The sequence below is a fragment of the Acinonyx jubatus genome, chromosome C1, assembly GCF_027475565.1.
Source record: "Acinonyx jubatus isolate Ajub_Pintada_27869175 chromosome C1, VMU_Ajub_asm_v1.0, whole genome shotgun sequence".
NCBI classification, from domain to species: domain Eukaryota; kingdom Metazoa; phylum Chordata; class Mammalia; order Carnivora; family Felidae; genus Acinonyx; species Acinonyx jubatus.
Genome location: NC_069381.1, coordinates 27,569,124 through 27,588,114, shown reverse-complemented (window position 1 = coordinate 27,588,114; position 18,991 = coordinate 27,569,124). Strand labels below are relative to the sequence as shown.

General features: G+C 54.2%; 2 protein-coding genes across 10 annotated transcripts; one reads left to right on the top strand and one right to left on the bottom strand.

The window, feature by feature from the left end:
• The first annotated feature begins 1,687 nt into the window (after positions 1-1,687).
• EVA1B (eva-1 homolog B) lies at positions 1,688-4,080 on the top strand. Of its 2 annotated transcripts, XM_027059652.2 has the most exons (3): positions 1,693-2,642; positions 3,044-3,149; positions 3,378-4,080. In XM_027059652.2, the coding sequence occupies exons 2-3, from the start codon at positions 3,083-3,085 to the stop codon at positions 3,806-3,808; spliced, it is 498 nt and encodes a 165-aa protein (XP_026915453.1). In that variant the 5' UTR covers positions 1,693-2,642; positions 3,044-3,082; the 3' UTR covers positions 3,809-4,080. The 2 variants fall into 2 exon arrangements, with proteins under 2 accessions (XP_053067459.1, XP_026915453.1); XM_053211484.1 differs by lacking the exon at positions 3,044-3,149 and having other exon boundaries at positions 1,688-2,642.
• An 828-nt stretch (positions 4,081-4,908) lies between these two features.
• On the bottom strand, positions 4,909-18,947 carry SH3D21 (SH3 domain containing 21). Of its 8 annotated transcripts, XM_027059647.2 has the most exons (16): positions 17,896-18,922; positions 17,584-17,741; positions 17,429-17,492; positions 17,060-17,178; positions 16,703-16,793; positions 16,473-16,528; positions 16,338-16,383; positions 16,087-16,187; positions 15,881-15,967; positions 15,676-15,718; positions 6,702-6,795; positions 6,562-6,614; positions 6,331-6,425; positions 5,325-6,172; positions 5,176-5,239; positions 4,909-5,097 (listed from the first exon to the last, which is right to left on the bottom strand). In XM_027059647.2, the coding sequence occupies exons 1-16, from the start codon at positions 17,897-17,899 to the stop codon at positions 5,026-5,028; spliced, it is 1,995 nt and encodes a 664-aa protein (XP_026915448.2). In that variant the 5' UTR covers positions 17,900-18,922; the 3' UTR covers positions 4,909-5,025. The 8 variants fall into 8 exon arrangements, with proteins under 8 accessions (XP_026915448.2, XP_053067411.1, XP_053067413.1 ...); XM_053211436.1 differs by having other exon boundaries at positions 4,909-5,239; positions 15,857-15,967; positions 17,896-18,937; XM_053211438.1 differs by having other exon boundaries at positions 4,909-5,239; positions 17,896-18,927.
• Between the last annotated feature and the right edge of the window lie 44 nt (positions 18,948-18,991).

Here is an 18,991-nt window from a genome sequence, read left to right as displayed (position 1 = left end):
CTGTGTCTGCAGGGAGCAATCCCCAGAGGTCCGCATAGCAAGCTCACGGCTTAACACGAGCATATCCCGATCCGATGCCGCCCTCATAGGTCCGGCGGGGGGGGGGGGGGACACGCACGTGGAGCCCCACGAAGACACAGGTGCAAAGGGAGGCACAATCGGAGGCACAGCATCCTCAAGGGGGGTCGCGGAAGCACCGCCGCAGCACGCGCCACTGTTCGCTCGGGTGGGAGGCATTCCGCAGCTCGCTGCACCCGTGGAAACCCACCGGTACCACAGCCAGTGGCTAGATTCTGGCCTCACCCTCGCCTCTCCGCTCAGTGTGGCATGGCCGCCCTTGTCCTCGTCCCGGCTGACTCCTCCTCCCACCTCACCCGTCTCTCGCCGACTCCTCCACAAGAGCCCTCGAGGTTGCGGCATCCGAGCTCAGGCTTCGGCGGCTTACTCCTCCCTCCCGGCCCCAGAGGTGATCCCACCCGCTCCCGGAGTGTCCAATCCATCTTAGGTGTTGAGGGCCCTCAACTGCGCGTCCCGCCCAGACCCCTGGCGGCTTCCCCCGTCTGCCACCTCCCCTGGGTATGTGGGGGACATCGCGTATCTAACAATCTAGCCTGAAGCTCTCTGCCCCCAAACCTGCTCCGCACAGAAGCGCCCTCAGGTGTTCAGGCCCAACATCAAGCCGTCCCCCGACATTTTCCCTCACGTCCACGTCCAAGGCGGGAATTGTTGAAAGCCTTCCGAAGACGGAAGACCGCTTGAAGGTGATGCCCTCACCTCCTCCAGGGGGACTTCCGAGCCAAGCCCCGGGGCGCTGTTTGATCAGATGGCCGCAGTCGCTCACTGCTCTCCCTGTCGTGGCCCATGCTACACTGAGCGCCCACGGGGGTCTCTCCAAAGTACATCAGGACCCGTGACGCTCCCCTGAGACTCTCAGGGTTCCCCACCACACTGACGGTAAAGTCCAAGCACCCTCCACTGCACCCCAAGACACTCCTGCCTCAGAGCTGGCCCCCACTCCTGCCCGGACACTCCCCCCCCCCCCCCCAAGATCCCGCAGTGGCAGGATTCAGGCCTCGCCTCCAGTGCCCTCCAGGTGTTCTCCACCACCCTCTGAGCCTTAACACCCAGGCTACCTTTATCATGTAATGTCTGTAATGTCCTTTCCATGAGGGCAGACATTTGTGTTCTGTTTATGGCCGAACCCCCATTACTAGGAGCTCCTGGGCAGATGCCCTCAGTTAGCATCTGCTGATGAGTGGCTGTATGGATTTATCTACAGCCAGCCGTACCCACACCCACACAAATGCTCAGAGACAACACGAAAATGGACGTGCACACATACAGATATGGGCAGAAATGCCTCCGCGCACATACACAAAACACCCAGGAGTCCTTTCCCACCCCCATGGGGGCCAGTCTTCCCTTTCTCCATCTAGATCTGCCCTCTGCTTGAACCCAGGCTCAGGACTGGGAGTGGGGGGTCTCCAGCCTGGACAGAGAGGGGGGTCACTGGCCCACAGGCCTCAGGCAGAGCCTTCAGCTATGTCTGCAATTTCCTCTCCCCCTTCCTTCCCTCCTCCTCTCTGAGGCTCCCGCCAAGAAGGCCTCCCCCTCACCCCAAGCCCCAACACAGGAAGGGGGGCCCAGCAGGGGGGGCTGAGAGTCTGAGCAGGAAGAAGCCTCAGGCCGCACACGCGGATCACACAACACATGGTACCCTCGAGCCCTGCGCCCAGGCGGGCATGGATGTGGCCGCATCCCGCATCGGCAGGTTTATCCGGGAGCGAAACGCGTCACTTCGCTGCCGCCTGCTCTTGTGAAGGGCACAGGGGGCCAGAAGTTCCAGGCTGGGCTCTGCAAGGCCGGCCTGCGCCTGGCTCCCAGCCGGACTCCAACATTCATTAACCCTGTGTGACAAGATCTCTGCCAGCTGGACACACTCACCCAGCCTGGGCCCTGGGAGGAGGGCATGAGAGCCCCCTCCGTTGTAAGTTGAAAATCTGGGGGAGGACTGGAGAAAAGGAGCAATCTTCCCTGGGTGAGGGGGCCTCCTGGGAGGAAGAGCAAGGTGTAGAGGAGGGGTTAAGAGCCCGGGGCTCTAGAGGCAGAGAGCAGTGGATTCAAATCCTGACCTTTTGGTAAAATTATTCAACCACTCCGTGACTCAGTTTACCTATCTGCCAACTGGCGACAATGGTACGTTCTAGGATTGTTAGAATATCGTAAAGGGCACTCACGCACTGCCTGGCACCCAGGCAGAACTTCATCCTACTATTATTGTTGTTATTGGTAGCTTGGGGGCGGGACGCTGCCACCGGCCTCCCCAGCGGTTTCCTGTGAGGGAGCCGGCGGCCCCGCGGGCCTCGCTCCCCCTCCTCCCAGTCGCTCGCTCCTCTCCCCTTCCTCTCCCGGCCCTTTTCCTCCCCGCCTCCCCCCGCCCCGCCCCGCCCCGCCTCTTTCCTCGGAGGAAACTTTCCGCTGGCTGGTCCATCGGCCCGTGTCCGGCCCGCGCTGCCGCGGCCTGGGAGCCGAGAGGGGCAGGCGGGGCGGCCGGGACCGGACGGGGCGGCAGCGGCCGGGTCCAGGGTGTATGCGGCGGCCGGACGCGCCGGGGCCGGCAGCGGGGAAGCGGGGCGCTGACGGTGAGTGAGCCGGGGCCTCCGGGCCGGTGGGTCCCCGCGGGGCGGGCTGGACGGGAGAGGGAGGCGGCTTCCCCTGCCGGGAGCCCGCCCTGGGAGTGGGGAAGGCGCTCGCGTCTCTCTCCTCCATCCCACTGCCCGGACGTCGAAGCCGGGCCTCGTTTGGAGACCCGACGAGAGGGCGGAGTCTTCTGCGGCCCACTCCCCTGATCCCTCCAGTTAGAGGGGCGTCTGCGCCCTGGGAAAGGGTCCCCCAAGCCGGGCTGAGGTCTGTAAGGAGTTAGGGAGCTGCTGTCGCCAAGGTGGGCCCTAGGGCTGCTCTTCCAGGGAGGAGCTGCCCGGAGCAAGCGGGGTAGGGGCAGCTCTAGGCTGGGGATTCGGATCTGACCTTGCTGACCTCGCAGGCTGGCCGGGGGGCTGCCCTTCCACCCCCGGAGCGCAGCATGGACGCCCCCCGAAGGGACATGGAGTTGCTCAGCAACAGCCTGGCGGCCTACGCACACATCCGCGGTGAGGGCGGGCCCCGGGGGGCATGGGCCCCTCCCTGCCCCTCTGAGGCCCCACTCCACCCCTTCCCTCCCCACCTCCCTGCCCCCTCCCCCCGCCACCGCCCGAGGGCGGCTACCTACTCTCTCAAGGAGTACTGTCCTTGGCCCCCAAACTTAGAAGCGGGGGGAGCTCCCCTAAATGGAATGGGGAGTCAGGGCTCCTGCATGACTTCTGCCCTCTGACCCCCAGCTAACCCCGAGAGCTTCGGCCTCTACTTCGTGCTGGGAGTCTGCTTTGGCCTGCTGCTAACGCTGTGCCTACTAGTCATCAGCATCTCCTGTGCGCCCCGCCCGCGGCCCCGGGCCCCTGCTCCGCGCCGGGACCCCCGCAGCAGCACCCTGGAGCCCGAGGACGACGATGAGGACGAAGAGGACACGGTGACGAGGCTGGGCCCCGACGACACGCTCCCAGGCCCAGAGCTGTCCGCCGAACCCGACGGGCCCCTGAGCGTCAACGTCTTCACGTCGGCGGAGGAGCTGGAGCGGGCACAGCGCCTGGAGGAGCGCGAGCGGATCCTGAGGGAGATTTGGCGCACTGGACAGCCGGACCTGCTGGGTACTGGCACGCTGGGGCCCAGCTCCACGGCCACAGGCACCCTGGGTCGTATGCACTATTACTGACCCGTCCCGCTCCCGCTGCGAGGCACTCTGAGTACTGGTCAGGGGCGTGAACTCAGAGCTGCCCCAGGACGTTGGAACTGCCCCTGCCTGTGGTGCTATGGAGGCCCCACCCCCCACAGCTTCCTCAGTGCTGTTGCGCATGGATCCCCACCTTCCGGGACCCCCAGTCCTGCCAGAAAGCCCGTGGGGGACGACAGGACACAGGATCCCCAGCCTCTCTCTGGGGACCGGTTAAGAGATGAAGTGACCAATGAAAACTGCATTCTCAGTGAGTCAGTCTCCCTCCGTTACTCCTGCCCCCAAGATCCCCCAGGCTCCTGCCGTGCAGGGGGCCCCAGGGTTGAGACCCTCCTCGACTCTTTCACCAGGCTGACCACCTCCATCTACCCACCCAACACCTCAGCACACATGCTTGCATTCAGTTCACAGACTCTGCAAAAACACACACTCCACCACCTCACAGCCTCACGCACAAAGAACAAGTTATCACTGGCATTCCTTCCTCACAGATGCATTCCTTCCCGCCGAAGGCGTGGGCACACTTTGCCCCCATCCCTACAAATGCTCTGTGATCATGCATCATGGCAATCACTCACACACAAACACGCACGCACGCACACATCAGGCCCCGGGACCCCGACACCAAGGCACTATTCGCCCCAATGTTAACCGTGTGTGCCTGAGCTGGGCTATGGACTTCGTGTCTGAGCAGAGGTGCGTTCCAGTGAGTCCTTCTGAGCAGACTGTGGGGCCAACTGGGAGGGGTCAGGGCTCGAAAGCAGGCCCGCCCAGCCCCTCCTCTGGCGCACAGCTGGATTCCGGAATCCGGGCCCACGGGCAGAGTCCCACCCCGCCTGGGCCCCTCCGGCCGGCCGTCTCTCCAGCACCCGGCAGACGTCCGAAGGAGACGCCCCCCACCCACCCCCGCCATCCGGTGGATAAAAATAGCCGCGCGCAGGCCTTGGGAACGGTAATGGGAGCCACATGTTGGCCAGATGTGCCCGGGAGAGACCGCCAGGAATGCGGAGGGCCGGGAGCGCGGGGCCGGTCCCGCCCCCGCCACGCAGGCCCCGCCCCCGCACGGACCAGGCAGGCACGGGGAGCGCTTACACCGCAGTTTACTTTCTTGTGTTTCTCAAAGTCGTGTGGGAGGACGTGGGTGGCCGGGGCCTGACTTCCCCCCAGGTCCCGCCGTAGTCCCCCTCCCGGGCCCACCCTCAGTGCGTCTGCGTCTGCACGTGGATGGAGCCCCGGGTCCGGGACTCCTGGGTCCCCTGCTTCATCTGCACCTAGTCGGGAGAGGGCGTCAGGAGAGGCGGGCAGGGGAGGGCCAGCCCCCAGCCCCCTGGGATCCGCACCCCACCCACCTCCAGCAACAGGCGCTTCTCTTTCTCACTCTTCAGCTCCTCCCAGATGTCCGTCAGCTTCCTCCTGCGGACAGAGACCAAGGGTAAGGGGTGGGCTGGGCAGGCTTAGAGCCCCCGCCTCCCTCCCTGCCCTCCCCCTTCCCACTTACTCCAGCTGCACCCACATCCGCTCCAGCGACCTTTTTAAAGACTCCACCTCGTCCTGTAGCCTCATTATATCGCCTCTGTCACTTTTGCTGTCCGTGAGATTTTGTGGGACCGGAGAAAGTAGGCTGGTAGTCTCTTGGGGGTCTGGAGTCGACTTGATAGGATGAGGATTCTTTTGAACAGGGGCTATCTCTTTGGGGGACTCCTGCTCTTTGGGGGGTGCCTCCTCCTTCTGGGTAGCCTCATGCTGCCCAGGTACCTCCTGGGCAGGCACGGACCCTGGCTTGGACTCAGACTGGAACGGGGAGCTGTCCCTCTGATCCACAGGGTATGTCCTCATGCAGAGGTCAGGCTCCTCTGGCATATGGACCTCTTGGGATTGAGCCTCATTGGCCACGAGAGACTTGAACTTCAGCAGGGCTTGCTCTGGAGAGAAGTGATGGAGCTGAGTGTTGTCTCTAGTGGAGGCCTCTGCAGAGAGCACCTGCTCAGGGGTCAAGACCTTTTCTAGGGTGGGGGTCTCATCCCCAGCCAGGGCCATCTTTGGGCCAGGGGCTTCATCCTCAGGTGGGACGTCTGGGGCAGGGGCCTCATCCCCAGAAGTCACGCTGTGTGGGCTGGGAGCCTTGTCCAGAGTCAGGCTCTCCTCTGGGCTGGGGTTCTCTGGGGCTGGGCCCTTGAACTCCAGAATCCGGGCCTCCTCTGAAATGGGGACCTTATCTGGAGTCAGGGTTTCCTCTGGAGTGGGGGTCTTATCCGGAGACAGAGTCTTCTCTGGGCTGGGAGTCTTGTCCAGAGTAGGGGTTTTATTCACAGGAGGGGCCTTTGCCAGGCTGCTCTGCTCTTCCTCCTGTGGTGATGCGGGTCAGGTCTCAGTTGAGGGCTGGGTACCTTGACAGTTTGAGTCCGGTCCCCCTTGGCCTGGGATCCTTCCCTCTTGTTCGCCACACTCCTGGGAACCAGACCCTGCCCAGCAGTCTCACTCTCCTGCGTCTCAGGCCCTCTTACCTGACTGGTGGCAGAGCGCTGCCAGGAAGTCTGGGTTTTCGATCCCTTTCTACCAGGGTGGCCTGGACCCCTTCTGAGGAAGCTGCCACTGGAGCCTAGAAGAGCAGAACCTCAGGGGTACAAGCTCCCCCGACTCTGGGTCTTTCCCCATCTCTGTCCTTCAGCACAACCACCCTGTCCCTGTCCCCCATTCCTCACCCACCCCCGCTGGAGGGGGGCTGCGAGACCTACCAGAGTCTCGGGAGGGGCGCTTCTGACTGTCTCCACTGGGTATCCAAGATGGCCTGGAACATATCACCATCAGACCAGAAGGTGGGGGGCAGGGAGCAGCCTTTCCTTTGTACCCTCCCCACCCCCACCCTGCTCCTTACTTGGGTTTGCTGGGCCCAGTGGGGGCTGTCACCAGCTTCTTGACTGTAGGCAGGGCTGCTTTGGGCATCATCCTTTTTGGTTCCTTAAGAGGAGCTGGGAGGGAAGAAGGGAGTGTGGCACCCATTCACTCCCTTATCCGTTCATCTAACGGTTGGTGGCCCTGTCCTGTGCACAGGGGACTAGGGACAGTAGATGAACATTTGACTCTGCCTCCTCAGAACTCTGGGGAAGCCTACCGCCCTCGTGCCACGTGGGCACGGGGAACCATGGGAGCAACCTGAAGGGGCACCTGGCAGAAGACAGTTGTCAGGGAAGGCTTTGGAGGGAACATGCTTTCATATCCTGCCCATTTTTAATCCGTGCTTTTCTTTTCTTTTCTTTTCTTTTTCAAAGAATTCTGTGCCCAACGTGGGGCTCAAACTCACAACCCCAAGATCAAGAGTTGCACGCTCTACCGACCGAGCCAGCCAGGCGCCCCTATCCAAACTTCTCTAAGACCTGTCTCCTGCTCGGTGCCCATGGCTGTCTCCCTGGGTCAGACTTCATCTTTTTCCTAGACCACAGCAATAACCTTCCCCAATCCAGTCCTCCCTTTGTAGAACTTCTCGGTCTTCTCTATCTCATTTACTCCCTAAGAGACCTCACCCAGTTTGAAGGATTCAATTAGCAACAACAGGCCAACGACTCCCGCATTTTCATCTCTAGCCCCTGAGCTGCAAACACTGTCCAACTGCCCTCTCTGTTTCTAGCTGGGGAGCTAAGTGGCATCATACACTTAATGTACCCAAAACTGAACTCTGACTTGTCATCCCCCAAACCTGCCTCTCTTCCAGACACCCCCTCACGCACTTGCCCACTTGCTCAGATGACGAGTCATCGCTGACCTCTTTCGTTCCCTTATGCTGCACATCCAAACCAGCAGTCCGTCTCGACTGCTCTACCTTCAAAACGTCCTGAATTCAATCACTCGTCTCCACCTCTGCCACTAAGCGCTCTGGACACAGGCATCTTTACCCAGACTATGGCAACAGCCACCACCCTGCGCTCTGGCTTGCACTGCCCCCCTGTCCACAGCATGTTCCCACAGCAATCGGAGTGAGCTCAGGTCCGGGCATCTGGGCGGCTCAGTTGGTTAAGCATCTGACCGGTTCGGGTCATGATCTCATGTTTCGTGAGTTCGAGTCCCGCATTGGGTGAGCCCTGCTTCTCTCTCTCTCTCTCTCTCTGCTTCTTGTAGGATTCTCTCTCTCTCCCTCTCTCTCTTTCTGCCCCTCACTCACTTGCGCCCTCTCTGTCAAAAAAACCCAATAAACAAAAACAAAAACAAAACAAATGAGCTCAGATTCTACTGGGGAAGCAGACATAAGCAAAAGTCGAATATGCAATGTGTTGGAGTTATCAGGTATTACTGAGGAAGAATAAGCAGAGGAATGTCAATTTTATTTATTCTTTTAAGTTTATTTATTTATTTTGAGAGAGAGAGAGAGAGAGAGAGTGAGAGTATAAGCATGTGAGGGGCAGAGTGAGAGGGAGAAAGAGAGAGAGAGAGAGAGAGAGAACCCCAAGCAGGCTCTGCACTGTCAGTGCAGAGTCCGATGTGGGGCTTGAACCCATGAACCGTGAGATCATGACCTGAGCCGAAACCAAGGGTCAGGTTCTTAGCTAACTGAGCCACCCAGACGCCCCAGGAATGTCCATTTTAAATGGGGTCGTCGGAGAAGGCCACACTGAGATGACATCGGCGCGAACACGGTCACACACGGGGACATTCATATTCGTGGACACACGACCAGCCACTCTGGCACATGCACACATGCTGGCATTTAGTCACACGCACAGTATCACACGCAGACACACGCACAAATCCTGACAGTGTGCATAGTGGGCTAGAGCGTGGATCCTATTGCCAGACACCAGGCTTTGAGGTCCTCCATTACTTGCCAGCTGTGTGAAAACTTGGGTAAGTCACTTAACCTCTCTGTGCCCCGGCATCCTCATGCACCCAGTATACATCTGGTAGGGTTGTTGTGAGGTCTGGGTGACTTCCTTCACATGAGGCGCTTAGAAGAGTATTTGGCATATAGTCAAAGCTCAGTAAATGTCAGCTTTGACTTCAGCTGCTCGTACTTCGGCTGACAGGTGCTCGATAGGGCCCTCCCACTGGAGAACAGTTATATCCTCCTTAAGATACAATTTTGAGGCACTGTTGGAACTCGAAGAGGTGGGGGAGGTCCATTAAAAAGGAGGGAAATGAGGGGCGCCTGGGTGGCTCAGTTGGTTGAGTATCTGACTTCGGCTCAGGTCATGATCTCACGGTTTGTGAGTTAGAGCCCCACCTTGGACCCTGTGCTGACAGCTCAGAGCCTGGAGCCTGCTTCGGATTCTGTCTCTCTCTCTCTCTCTCTCTCTCTCTCTCTCTCTCTCTCTGCCCGTCCCCCGCACTTGCTCTCTCTCTGTCTCTCACAAATAAATAAACGTTAAAAAAAAATTTTTTTTAATAAAAAAAAAAAAAAAAGGAGGGAACTGAGGCCAGAAAAGTAGGGAGAGGGCAGCACTACTGTGGCTACTGAGCCTGGGCCTGTGATGAGCAGATGCCCCACGGTGTCTCCCTTGGCTCTCCACACAACCCAAGCTTGGTTGCTGCACAGCAGTGAGCCCTTTCTTCCAGAGGGCTGAAGTGGTCCCTACTGGTGGGTGCCCTGTAGTTACTGGTGGGAGTAGAGGCAAGTCCTCTCTGGAAGAAATCTTCCCCTACTGAGGCATACACAACTCACTCAGGTTGGGATCGAGTCATGAGCTCACACACAAAAATCATAAAAGACACGAGAAAGGAGGCCCCTGAGAATGGGACTCGGCAGACACAACACACAACAGACACAGGAGTTGTCACAGAACACAGCTGTGTGCAACATGAGCACGAAACGAAGGGACCATCAGGAACAAACAGGCAAATGTGGGAGGGCGGGGAAAGAAAACTGAAAGTGCTAGAGACGAAAAACAGCGTTCTTGAAATAAATCAAATGCACTACAGGTTAAATAGCAGATTCAACACAGCCAAAACAGCAGAGATCCAGTAAACAGGAAGCAGAGTGAGGCAAGGAGCAGAAAATCTGAAAGCAGAGGTAAAGGAGTGGATAATGACAGGGGGTCTGACCGCGGCCGAATGAAGGGCCAGACAAATCCTCACCTCTAAAGGCAACTAGAAAGCTGGACAAAACCACCATCTCCATGCCCTGGAAATGGACCAAAGGCATGAGATAATCCGAGAAGCATTTATGCTTGATGGCGTCCTTGCCCACGGCTGCACCTGTCCCTGCTCTGCCAGCATGATCCACACCGACCCTCTGTGGCCTAGGCCAGGCTGCAGGAGTTGGCAGCTTTCACGGCCATGAGAGAAGGGAGGTCACATGATTTGGGGGTTAACCTGAGACTTGGCACTGGTTTCGGAGATATGACACCAAAAGCACAAGCAACCAAAGAAAAAAATAGGGAAGTGAGACTTCATCAAGATGTAAAACTTTTGCGCATTAAAAGGTACCATTAAGAAAGTACAAAGACAGCCGACAGGATGGGAGAAAATATGTGCAAAGTACGTGTCTGATAAGGGACTTTGCTCAAGATATATATAAACTCTACTGGTCGGGGCACCTGGGTGGCTCCATTGGTTAAGCGTCTGACTCTTGATTTCAGCTCAGAATATGATCTCACGGTTGTGAGATCAAGCCCTGGGTTGGGCTCCATGCTCAGCATGGAGCCTGCTTGGGATTCTCTCTCTCTCTCTGCCCCTACCCACCTGTCTCTCAAATTAAAAAAATAAACATTAAAAAATAAAAAACTTCTACAAGTCAAATAACCCAATTTAAAAATGGGCAAAGGATCCAAATAGACATTTCTCCGAACGATATATACATTGTCCATAAACATATGAAGAGACAGTCCACATCTAAGCTGGCACAGAGAGGTGCAGCAGAAGAACCACAATGAGAAACCACGTCACACACACTAGGATGATTATCATAAAAAGGAGAGGAACAAGGGCTGGGGAGGATGTGGAAAAAGTAGAACCCTCGTGCACCTGCTGGTAGGCACAGAAAACGGGACTAGCGCTTTGGCAAACAGTCTGACAGTTCCTCCCAACGCTAAATACAGAGCGGTCACAGCACCCAGAAATCATTTGCCTAGGCATACACCCAAGAGAAATGGAAACACGTCAACACAAAAACTTGTACACAAATGTTCATGCCCCCAAAAGTAGAAACAATCTCAATGTCCACCAGCAAACACGTGGATGAATTGTGGTACATCCATACGAGGGAATGTTATCGGGCAACCAAAAGGAATGAAGCATAGCACACGCTGGAAAAATGGATGAACCTTGAAAACAAAAGGTACGATAGAAAAGGTGTCTTTTTAAGTTCTTGAATATACTAACAAGTCTCTGATGAGACTGAACAAGAAAAAAGAGAGGAAAAAATTACTAGAAATGAAAAAAGACTTTTAAGTGCAGATACGGATTATAAAAGAACATTATGAATGACTTTATGCAAATAACTAGAAAACTGATAAAGTGGATAATCACAAATATAACTCATTAAAACTGATTTAAGAATTTAGCCAGATTTTTGGTCAGCCATCAGTACCCAGGGACCAGGAGATTAGACCGCTAATGGTGCAAGGCTCCTAAAATGCAAGGTTTCCTCCCGAGTTCCAAGGTCAAGCCATTTGAATAACAGTTGCAAAGGGACCTTTGCAGATGTAATCAAGTTAAGATGAGGTCATACTCTCCGGGCGGGTGCCTGGGTGGGCTCAGTTGGTTAAGCGTCTGACTTTGGCTCAGGTCATGATCTTGCAGTTCCTGGGTTTGAGCCCTGAGTCAGGCTCCACGCCGCCGACAGCTCAGAGCCTGGAACCTGCTTCTGATTCTGTGTCTCCCTCTCTCTGACCCTCCCCCGCTCACGCTGTGTCTCACTCTCTCTCTCTCAAAAATAAAATAAAAAACATTAAAAATAAATAAATAAATAAAGGAGAAAACCCAGAGAATCATTTCAAAAGATTCATATAAACAATTTGAGAAAATTCAACACATACTTGGTTTTTTTTAATTAAAAAGATTTTTTATGTTTATTTTTGAGAGAGAGTGTGAGTGGGGGAGGAGCAGAGAGAGAGGGAGACAGACTCCGAAGCAGGCTCCAGGCTGTGAGCTGTCAGCACAGAGCCCAACGCGGGGCTCGAACTCACAAACTGCGAGATCGTGACCTGAGTCAAAGTTGGATGATGAACCGACGGAGCTGCCCAGATGCCCCTCGACACATACTCTTGATAAATATTCTAAATAAACTAGAAATAGAATCGTTGTTAAAGGAGAAGTTTGGAAACATTCCACTTGAAATCAGAACATGCTCAATGTGACTACTTCTATTCAATAATGTATCGAGCCCCTAGCCACTATAGGAAAATAGGAAAATAAAATGAAGACATAAGGGCTAGAAAAGATAGAGCAAAATTGTCATTAGTCACAGATGACATAACTGTCTTCAAAGAAAACTTATTAGGAATCCACAGATAAACTATTAGAAATAATAAGAGTTTAGCACCGTGGCTGGCTATAAAATCAATATACGAAAATCAATGCATTTCTATATTCCAAAATAAACAGAAGAATATCTAATTTTTTAAAAGTCACAAGAAAAAAAAATAAAAATAAAAGGCACAAGAAAAAATCTGTGGTATTTAGAAATAAATTTTATAAAAGCTGGGTAAAAATCACACGCGGAAAATAATAAACGATGCTGAAATAGCTCCTTGTCCATATGGAAAAAGTTCTAATTGGGTCACTCATTAAAAATCAATGCCACAGAGAATGCAAACTGGTGCAGCCACTCTGGAAAACAGTACGGAGTTTCCTCAAAAAAATTAAAAATAGAACTGCCCTACGACCCAGTAATTGCACTACTAGGTATTTATCCAAGGGATACAGGTATGCTGTTTCGAAGGGGCACATGCACACCAATGTTTATAGCAGCACTATCAACAATAGCCAAAGTATGGAAACAGCCCAAATGCCCATCGATGGATGACGTCCATCGATGGATGAATGGATAAAGAAGATGTGGTATATATACACAATGTAGTATTACTCGGCAATCAAAAAGAATGAAATCTTGCCATTCGCAACTACGTGGATGGAACTGGAGGGTATTATGTTAAGCAAATGAGTCAGAGGAAGACAAATAGACAAATATCATATGACTTCACTCATATGAGGACTTTAAGATACAAAACAGATGAACATAAGGGAAGGGAAGCAAAAATAATATAAAAACAGGGATGGGGACAAAGCATAAGAGACTCATAAATATGGAGAACAAACAGAGGGTTACTGGAGGGGTTGTGGGAGGGGGGATGGTCTAAGTGGGTAAGAGGCATTAAGGAATCTACTCCTGAAATCATTGTTGCACCATATGGTAACTAACTTGGATGTAAATTAAAAAAATAAATTAAAAGAAAATTTCTTACAAATAAAAATACACACAAAAAAATCAAAGCTACAGAGATGAAGGCACTTTAAAAAGCAACACTTCAAATGTTTTAAAGAAATATAAACGAGGGGTGCCTGGGTGGCTCAGTTGGTTAAGCCTTGGACTTCAACTCAGGTCGCGATCTGGCGGTTCGTAAGGTCGAGACCCACATCAGGCTCTTCACTAACAGTGCAGAGCCTGCTGGGGATTGTTTCTCTCCCTTGCTCTCTGCCCCCCCCCCCCCACTCATGTTTTCTCTCTCTCTCTAAATAAAATAAGCTTAAAAAGAAGAAATAAGCTTAAAAAGAAGAAGGGGTACCTGGCTGACTCGGTTGGGTGTCCTATGTCAGCCCAGGTCATGATCTCCCAGTCCGGTCCGTGGGTTCCAGCCCTGTGTCAGGCTCTGTGCTGAAGGCTCAGAGCCTGGAGCCTGCTTCAGATTCTGTGTCTCCCTCTCTCTCTGCCCCTCCCCTACTCACGTTCTTTCTCTCAAAAATAAACAAACATTAAAAAAACATATATATATATGTGTATATATATATATATATATATGACTGTTTTTCTGAATTTGGAGCAGGAAGGATTTCTTAGACAAGGAAAAACCTGCTAACCATTAAAGATTGATATGTTTGCATTAAAATTAAGAATTCCTGCTCATCAAAGAACACCATTATACAAAAAGAGACAATAAACCACAATGAGAAAAAATATTTGTAAGGCATATAACCCACAAAAGATTGGTATTCAGTTTATATAAAGAACTCCAACTAATTATAACTAACCAGGGAGGAGCATCTGGATGGCTCAGTCGGTTGAGCGACTTCGGCTCAGGTCATGATCTCACAGCTTGTGAGTTGGAGCCTCGCGTCGGGCTCTGTGCTGACAGCTCGGAGCCTGGAGCCTGCTTCGGGTTCTGTGTCTCCCTCACTCTCCGCCCCTAACCCTCTCATGCTCTGTCTCTCTCTCTCTCCAAGATAAATAAACGTTAAAAAAATTTTTCTTTAATTATAACTAACCAGGGAAATAAATGCAAATTAAGTCCAAAAGGAGATGCTCTTTTGTAGCTACTAGATTCACACACACACACACACACACACACACACACACACACGTAAAAGCTGATAATACCTCTGTTAAAGAGGATTTGGATTAACAGGATCTCATACAGCTCATACACCGATGGTGGAATATTAAAGTGTACAACACTTTGAAAACCAAAGCGACTTTATGTCATAAAAACTGAACATTCACGAACCCTATAATCTAGAAGCGCCACTCCTAGGATTATATCCTAGAGAAATTATTGTACGTGCACACCAGGACAGAGGCTCAGGAATGTTAGAACTATTTGTTGTAACAAAAACTAGAAATAATGAAAATGTCTAACATCAGGCGATCAGATACATACAGAAGCTGTGGTAAATTCCCTGCAAGGACTATTATACAGCAGAGGAAAATTAGTGAATTTACATCTACATACAACATGGATTAATCTTAGAAATATGATGGTGATTGGAAACAGCAACTCCCAGAAGACTATAAACAAGATATCATTTTTATCAAGCTCAAAAGAAGCAAAAATTAATTAAGCAATACATTATGTAGGCGCATACATAGGTAAGGAAACTTAAAAACTCAAGGGAATTATAAACACAAAATTCGGGATAGTGGTTGCCTTTTTGGGGTAGGTAGCAGAATGGGAAAGAAAAGGAACACACAAACTATCAGCAATATTCTAGTTCTTGGGTTTGGTGACAGATCGTGAATGTTCACGGGAGTCCATTGTTGAGGTTTAAAGCACATATGTACGTTTTGCGTGAAATATTACATTAAAAGATAAATAAAATACCCCAACAGAACTATTCACTGACACGTTTATATGACGTGTGAACACACACACGGTCTCATAGACGCAGACGCATTGATCCACACCTTTCCTTAAAAAAGGAAATGAATCTATGGGGCGCCTGGGCGGCTCAGTCAGTTAAGCGGCCGACTTGGGCTCAGGTCATGATCTCGCGGTCCGTGAGTTCAAGCCCCGCGTCAGCCTCTGTGCTGACACCTCAGAGCCTGGAGCCTGTTTCAGATTCTGTGTCTCCCTCTCTCTGACCCTCCCCCGTTCATGCTCTGTCTCTCTCTGTCTCAAAAATAAATAAACATTAAAAAAAAAATTAAAAAAAAAAGGAAATGAATCTAAACACGCTGATAGCCACATTCTCAAGACACACAAAAAATTACGAACACAGTAATACACTGATTCCTACACACTGATCTGCACACATTCCAACCAGGTCCTTAACCCACATAGAGGTAGCTCCTAAGGGGCTATAATACTGAACCACTGGAGAGCTATGGGTGTTTATGGATGGGCAACTAAACTGGTGAGCCCCCCCCCACCCCCACCGAGAACAAAATCCACCCCCCCACACAAATCCCAGGCTTCCTGGGCACCCACCTGACTCCCGAGATGCCACTTTCCGTGGGATCAGCTTCTTGATCTGTGAAGAAGAAAATTATCAGAATCTGAAGAAGGGTCCCCACATTTCTAAGTTCACCCTCATTTAGGGGGGAACTAAATGCCCATTAAACACCACGACCCCCAACTTTGTCCAGAGCAGCACGCCCCACCCCCCTACCTGAGTGTCTGGCTCCATACTCACTGGGGGTGGGGGGAGCACAAAGTTGTCTGGAAAGACTCCTCTTCTGCCTTGAGACTCTCCTTCCCACCAGCCCTTATCCTCTGTGGTCTGGGAGAGCAAGAGGCCATGGGGAAGGGAGCCAGATCCCCAAGCTCCTTCCTTCCAGGGTGCCTCCGCTTCTCCACGCACCCTTCTGGGCCACCTCCCCTGCCCTGCGCCTTTCCTACCTTCCTCAGTACTTTCACCTCGTCTCCTCTCCGCAGTGCCAACTCATCTGGGGCCTCAGGCTGGTAGTCGAACAGCACCCTATAGATCTCAGGGCGGGAGACTGAGGGGAGGTCAGTCCACTGAAGCCAACTCCTCTCCGTGGATCAGTCAGCCGCTCCCTCCCCCATCAGCCTAGTTGGGGGTTCCCCTCTCCCAAGTCAGGGTGGCTCTCAGGAGGGGGTTTCCAGGAAACCTTTGGCTGGGTGCTCACCTGTCTGCAGGTAGTCTGGAGGGCTGTCATAGGTCAGGCTGCTCAGCTAATGGAGGAGGGGGAGGGTGGAAGAAGCTGAGCCTCCACCTCCCCAAGAGGAACTCACCACTCCTGTGCCCACCGCACCCAGTTTACCTTGGGAGGCCGCTGGGGACTGGGGCTGACTGAAGGCATGTCTGGGTTCCCAAGGCCTGGTGGGGACAGTGAAGTTAGGGGGCTTGCTAATTCAGTTTAGATCGTGGGAGAGGTCAAAGGGGTCACAGGGTCAGGATGTGTGGATCACAGTCCCGGGCCACCGGGAGGGTCACTGGAGATTCCAAAGTCTGGTCACAAGGGTTCTCGGGGTCATAGGGTGCAGGTCTCACTTGGGGGCCCACTGTCCAGCAACTCCACAAAGTTGGATGGGAAGGCTCCCAGCTGCCCGTTCTTCTTCCCCAGCCACCAGCCGTCCTCAATCTGGGGAGGAGGAGGACGCAGGGCCATCTGGTTCTGCCCCAGGGTCTTTCGAGAATTCTTCCACCATTTTTTCTGCCCCGATTCTGCCCAATGCCCACCTCCTCCTTTGCTCCCTCACTTTCCCGTTTCGGCGCCCTCACCATCCCCATCGCCCACACCCTCACTTCACACATCTCCCTGGGGACGCAAGCGCTCCAGCACCTCAAGCACCTCCAGCCCTCCAGCACCTCCGTCCAAAGCCTCTCATCATCACCTCGTCCCCTCACCTCCTTTATCACTTCCACAATCTCCCCAGCTTGCAACTTCAGCTCGTCCGCCTGCTCCGGGCTGTAGTTGAAGTTCACCTTGCACCATCTTTGGGGGCCCCGAGATTTGGCGGGGCGACCTCAGATCGGACCAGAGAGAGAGGCCGCTGATCTGTGAGCCCCAGTCCACTGAGCTGAGAGAGGGGCGGGCCGGGAGCGCCCTAGCAGAAGCTCCAGGCCCCGCCCTGAGGCGGAGCATTGTACCCAAGAACCAATCACAGACCACAGAGTGCCGGTTGGCCCCGCCCAGAACCGCGCCCGTCACGTCCCGCTAGGGGTGGCCGGAGCCGCGCAGGCTCCGCGCGACCGCCCACCCGGCCTGGCGCTCACCTCGGCGGCGCGCACAGCGCGGGCTCGGCGCCTTCCCGGCGCCGCGCAGAGCCTCGGGGATCTCCTGGAGATGAGGGCATGGGGACGTGGGGGCTCTCAGTTCCTGAGGGCGCGCACTGAGACCCTCCTCCACCCGACCTGCGGCCCGGCCTCACCTGCACCGACCTCTCGGGGAAGAGGCCACAACGACCCCGTAGCTCTCCGCGCAGCCAGCCCCGTGCGGACCCCTCGCACACCTGCCGGACCACGTCCCCGGGGGCCAGATTCAGTTCGTCCTCCTTCTGCGCGCGGTATCCGGCCAGGACCAGCACCTCTGCGGGCGGAGGACCGGGCGGGGGCGCGTCTCAGAAGGGACCGGTCTGGGCACACCTGGCTTAGGCGAGAATCCCGGGCTCCGCGTGGAGGACAACGGGAGAGCGGGGCGGTGGTGTGAGCCATTTCCGCCACCCCAAACCCTCTGCACATACCCATAGCTTCAGGGTCGCGCTCCAGAGCCGGGCGCTGGAAGGACAGTACTGTCCCGCAGGCAGCCGAGTACTGGGCCCAGGTAGGATGGGTGGGACGAGCTGCGAGGTTGTGAAGCGAAGGAGGCGGAGACGCTAGCCGATAGGTCGGGCCCCGGATTCTGGGAGTGGGTGTGGGAGAGGGGGCGGCCCGGCTCAGCAGGTTCGGCCCCCAACCCAGGGATGAGGAGGACTCCAGGGTCCCTGGCCAGTGCTGGGGCCACAGCTCCCCCACGTGTTTATCCCAACCTAGTCACTTAAATTACAGTCTAGCCGCCTCTCCTCCCCCTGGCAGCCGTAGGCCCTGAGGCTCCCACCCACCGTTCGCAAAGAGCCTTCCCTGGCCTATCTTCTCCCCGCTGGCAAGCTTTGAGCAGCCGGGGAAGAGGCGGGAGAGGCGCATACCAGGGTGGGGCCCCCAGCAGGCTGCAACTGCTCTGAGGCAGGCCCTGGGTGGAGGAGGTGGCTGTCTAGCGCACACAAAGCTATTCCTAGTGTACTCCAAATCTCTGCTGTCCCTGGAAGGCACGTTACTCCCACAGCCCCACCCCAGGCCAAAGGAGGAGGGCAGAGACCCCAGCTTCCCGCCACCTGGCTTCTTTGGTTTCATAAAACACCTCCCAGATTCTCCTTGGGAAAAGGGCGAGAAAAAAGGAACTTGAAGAGCTTCCGTGGCTCCTGCTCAGAGCCAAGCTCAGAGCTAGTAAGGGCTGAAGTTTAGGGTCCATCTGGTGCCAATCCCATCCAGGCTGGGCTTTCAAGTAATCTTTCTGCTCAGTGGTGAACACGGAAGGCTGAACCTGTTGTCCACGACCCGTGACCTTTACCCCACCACTTTGGAAGCCAAAGTCCTTGCCCATAACACAGGAAAAAAACCTAGTTCTCTTGGGGTGTCCAAGTTACAGGATGATGCAAAACCACTGGGGTGACGAGTTAACTAGCCAGCAAAGGGTGGCAGTCTCCTCCCAGAACAACTGGGCACGGAGCTGATGAAAAGACTGAGCAACAGTCTGGGCCCAGCCCTCACAGACATTTGTCTTTCAGCTGCCCTGAAGCTGTT

Bases quoted from the DNA above. Each gene is read 5' to 3' on its own strand.
- EVA1B (XM_027059652.2), top strand. From the start codon at position 3,083: ATGGACGCCCCCCGAAGGGACATGGAGTTGCTCAGCAACAGCCTGGCG. The intron at 3,150-3,377 runs GTGAGGGCGGGC...TCTGACCCCCAG, and splicing joins GGCCTACGCACACATCCGCG to CTAACCCCGAGAGCTTCGGC.
- SH3D21 (XM_053211430.1), bottom strand. From the start codon at position 17,866: ATGGCTCACACCACCGCCCCGCTCTCCCGTTGTCCTCCACGCGGAGCC. The intron at 6,173-6,330 runs GTAAGAGGGCCT...GCATCACCACAG, and splicing joins AGCGCTCTGCCACCAGTCAG to GAGGAAGAGCAGAGCAGCCT. The intron at 5,240-5,324 runs GTAAGTGGGAAG...CTCTGTCCGCAG, and splicing joins CGGATGTGGGTGCAGCTGGA to GAGGAAGCTGACGGACATCT.